Raw genomic sequence first — 3005 nt, 5'->3', positions numbered from 1 at the left:
AAATGTTAGATTTTGAATATAACTTGGTAAAATACCTGTGAAAACTTGCTAACCAAAAAATCAGTAAAATACATATATAGGCAGAGGCCAAGGTAAAAAGCTAAAATCTAGTCATGATCTGTTGGTTAGGAACATCAAGTGCGACAAGAATATTATTTTATTAGTCACTATTCAATATTTTTTTTGGTTAGCTTTCCTTTGTCGAGGAGTTTAATTGGATTGGGCCGTTAGACTAAGAATTCATCACTTTAAACAAAATGGAGCTATCACACCTGGAAAAAAAAAAAAAGATGCGCATTTGTTGTCTGGGAAGAGCTTCAACATACCTAAGAAAATCGTAGAACTATGTGTAAATGTAATGTGTGTACATTTTATTTTGGACTAATCCGTGATAGATCGAAATTTTATTTAAAAATTTGTTATTGACCAATAAATAACTGTATGTATAAGATGAAATTCGAACTTTTACTATTTATTTAAGCGGACTAGTCTAACTTGGTTATAACGCGTGTGTACATGTACGCTGTTATTCAGTGAAAACGTCTTTAGTTGATAAGATATTTCATATACTCTATAGTATACACTTTTGCCTTAAGTTTTTTTTGTTAATTTGTGAGAGACTAATTACTATCCAATTTATTAGGAGAAAAAGGGGGAGATACTAAGTCGAGTGTTTGTGTTATTAAAAAAAGAAAAAATGTAGAAAATGGGGGCATGGGAAACAGGAAGTGCGCAAAGATAGATGATTATTTAATATTTATTATAAAACAAAGAAAGGGGTCTAAACTATTTGGCAGGACGTGTCAATATTCCAAGGCTATGGGTTTCCCAATCAGTCAGAATCCCACTTTTCCAGAGACACAACCCTCTCTCAAATCTGAATGCAGGCAGCCAGCCGGGTCCCAACCTCCATAATTGATGGCTCCTCTCATCCGTCCCTCCGCCCCAAAGGGTAACTCCATTTAATTCCATTGATGGAACCTGGAGCCATTAACATTATTGAACCCCCAAAATGATGCAATCCCATTAATTACGAAACAGACACCTGTTACTTTCTTCTACATCGATTGCAACAGTCCCACCCTTATGTTTCTAGCAAGCTCCTTCGCGCTTAAGCTGAACTTGTCATCCATCTGATGCGATGCAATAAGCATAATAAATTATTCAATAATGTAAATGTGATGAATTTAATTCAGTTAATGTACCTCGGCAGTGACGGTTATGTCGACGATGGAGGTTCCAAAAGGCAAGGAAGTGGTGTTAAGAACAGAGAGATGGAGTTTGTCAATGAGCTTGAGAATGTGCATCAACACTCCTTTGTGTTTCTCGCAGTGGATCCGAATGAGGACGTTCTTCTCAGACACTCTTGCCTCCACTTCAGGCAGCACCGACCTACTCACTGCTTTTGAGACTTCGTACGATGAGTTTCCATCCCCCCCTGAATTTGACCAAGTGTCTGACACATCTTCCTCTCCGCACACCTCAGATTTCTCAACATACACAACAGACTCCGCGCTTTTCCTTTTGCTTTCAGTTTCTAGAACCTTCACTTGCTCTTGTAGCTGCTTCACGTACTTGATAGCGTCGCCTAACACCGTCGCCTTGTCCATCTGAACGCATTCTATTATTAGTACTCCAAAGAGATCTAAAAAGAAAAAAAGAGCAAGAAAAATTGAACCTTTTTGAGGCCTGGAATAAGGGCAGAAAGTGCTATGAACTGTTGGCTAATCTTTTCCCTTCTCATTCTTTCGGCAATGATGTGATCATGGGCGTGTTGGGGGGATCTGCCAGTGCCAGCTGAGCCAGTTCTTCTGCGTCTTGTTGGGGTTGGGGTGGTGCTCTTGAGAAGCTTGGATGGCCTCTCATTATCATTGTTACTCATCTGTGAGTTTGAGTAATTATTAGGGTCTGCTATTATGCCATTGATGAAACTGTAGTCCTCTTCTTCCTGCAGATCACAGCAAAAGAAGAACAAAGTCAGGGATCCATTTGCAAGATGAAAATGTGTTGTTTAATTTGTTTGTTTAATTACCAAATCACAAAGCCAAGTAGTCCATGATTCCTCGGTGGAAATCATGTTTGATCCCAAGTGCCAAGTGAAAGTGAAAATTACACAGCACTAGTATAGTAGCTAGGCTCTCAGCTCTCTCCGTGACACGCACTAAATAGAAGATGCCTTGTTTCTTTGTTTTGTTTTATCCTTGCTTTATGGGAAGGGAGCATGTATCGTATACTATACCTTCCATTACCTAAGTTTCGCTATTTGGTATATGTACGTATTAATGTATTCCATTGATGATTAATGGAGAAAGTCTAGTACGAGTATTTTTATTAAAATTTAGCTAATATTTAATCATTAAAAAAAGTAATTTTATATTATTAGACGTTATTTTATACTATTAAAAATATTGATAATAGCTGATTGATAGTTACACATCACAAATTCTGCTGGTCGCGCCTAGCACTCCTCTGATTAATGCACGCCTACTGATTAATGCACGCCTACTGTACACCTCCCTTCCATTAACGCATACACATTAATCAAAATGACGTTAGGTTGCTAGCTAGAGTTGGGAGTTGGGACTCTAGTACCTCACAACCCAGAAATCCATCGAATCCAATCAAATTTATATGTATTATAAAACAGTAATCTTAGTAACTAATAGTAATTAAACTAGTCCATTTTAGTTAATATTATAGTAAGTTATTAAATAAGTTTAAGCATGAAGTTCACTAAAAATGAGTTTTTATTATGTTTTAATTTAGAATATTGTTTTTAAATGAATTTTGAATATTTTTATTTTTATGAATTTTAGATGTCTTTTTTCTTATGTTAAAATTGTGTAATGCAACATTAATTTCCAATATTTTTTCATTATAAAAATAGATTAATTTTGATGAACTAATAAAATGATCAAGTAAAGATTTTTACATATTTTTATACTCATTTAATTAAATTCATACGTTTAGATGTCTTTTTAAGTATTGAATTTAAAAATTAATTA

At 35.4% G+C, this 3005-nt stretch overlaps 1 protein-coding gene across 1 annotated transcript; it reads right to left on the bottom strand.

Annotated features, from left to right (window-relative positions):
* LOC107642659 (transcription factor NAI1) lies at positions 716–2243 on the bottom strand. The gene is made up of 4 exons (XM_016346077.2): positions 2033–2243; positions 1679–1948; positions 1206–1610; positions 716–1133 (listed from the first exon to the last, which is right to left on the bottom strand). The coding sequence occupies exons 1-4, from the start codon at positions 2075–2077 to the stop codon at positions 1059–1061; spliced, it is 795 nt and encodes a 264-aa protein (XP_016201563.1). The 5' UTR covers positions 2078–2243; the 3' UTR covers positions 716–1058.

Source organism: Arachis ipaensis, chromosome B05 (assembly GCF_000816755.2).
Source record: "Arachis ipaensis cultivar K30076 chromosome B05, Araip1.1, whole genome shotgun sequence".
NCBI lineage: Eukaryota > Viridiplantae > Streptophyta > Magnoliopsida > Fabales > Fabaceae > Arachis > Arachis ipaensis.
Note: the sequence above shows the minus strand (reverse complement) of the source record. Positions and strands in the feature narration are given on the sequence as shown.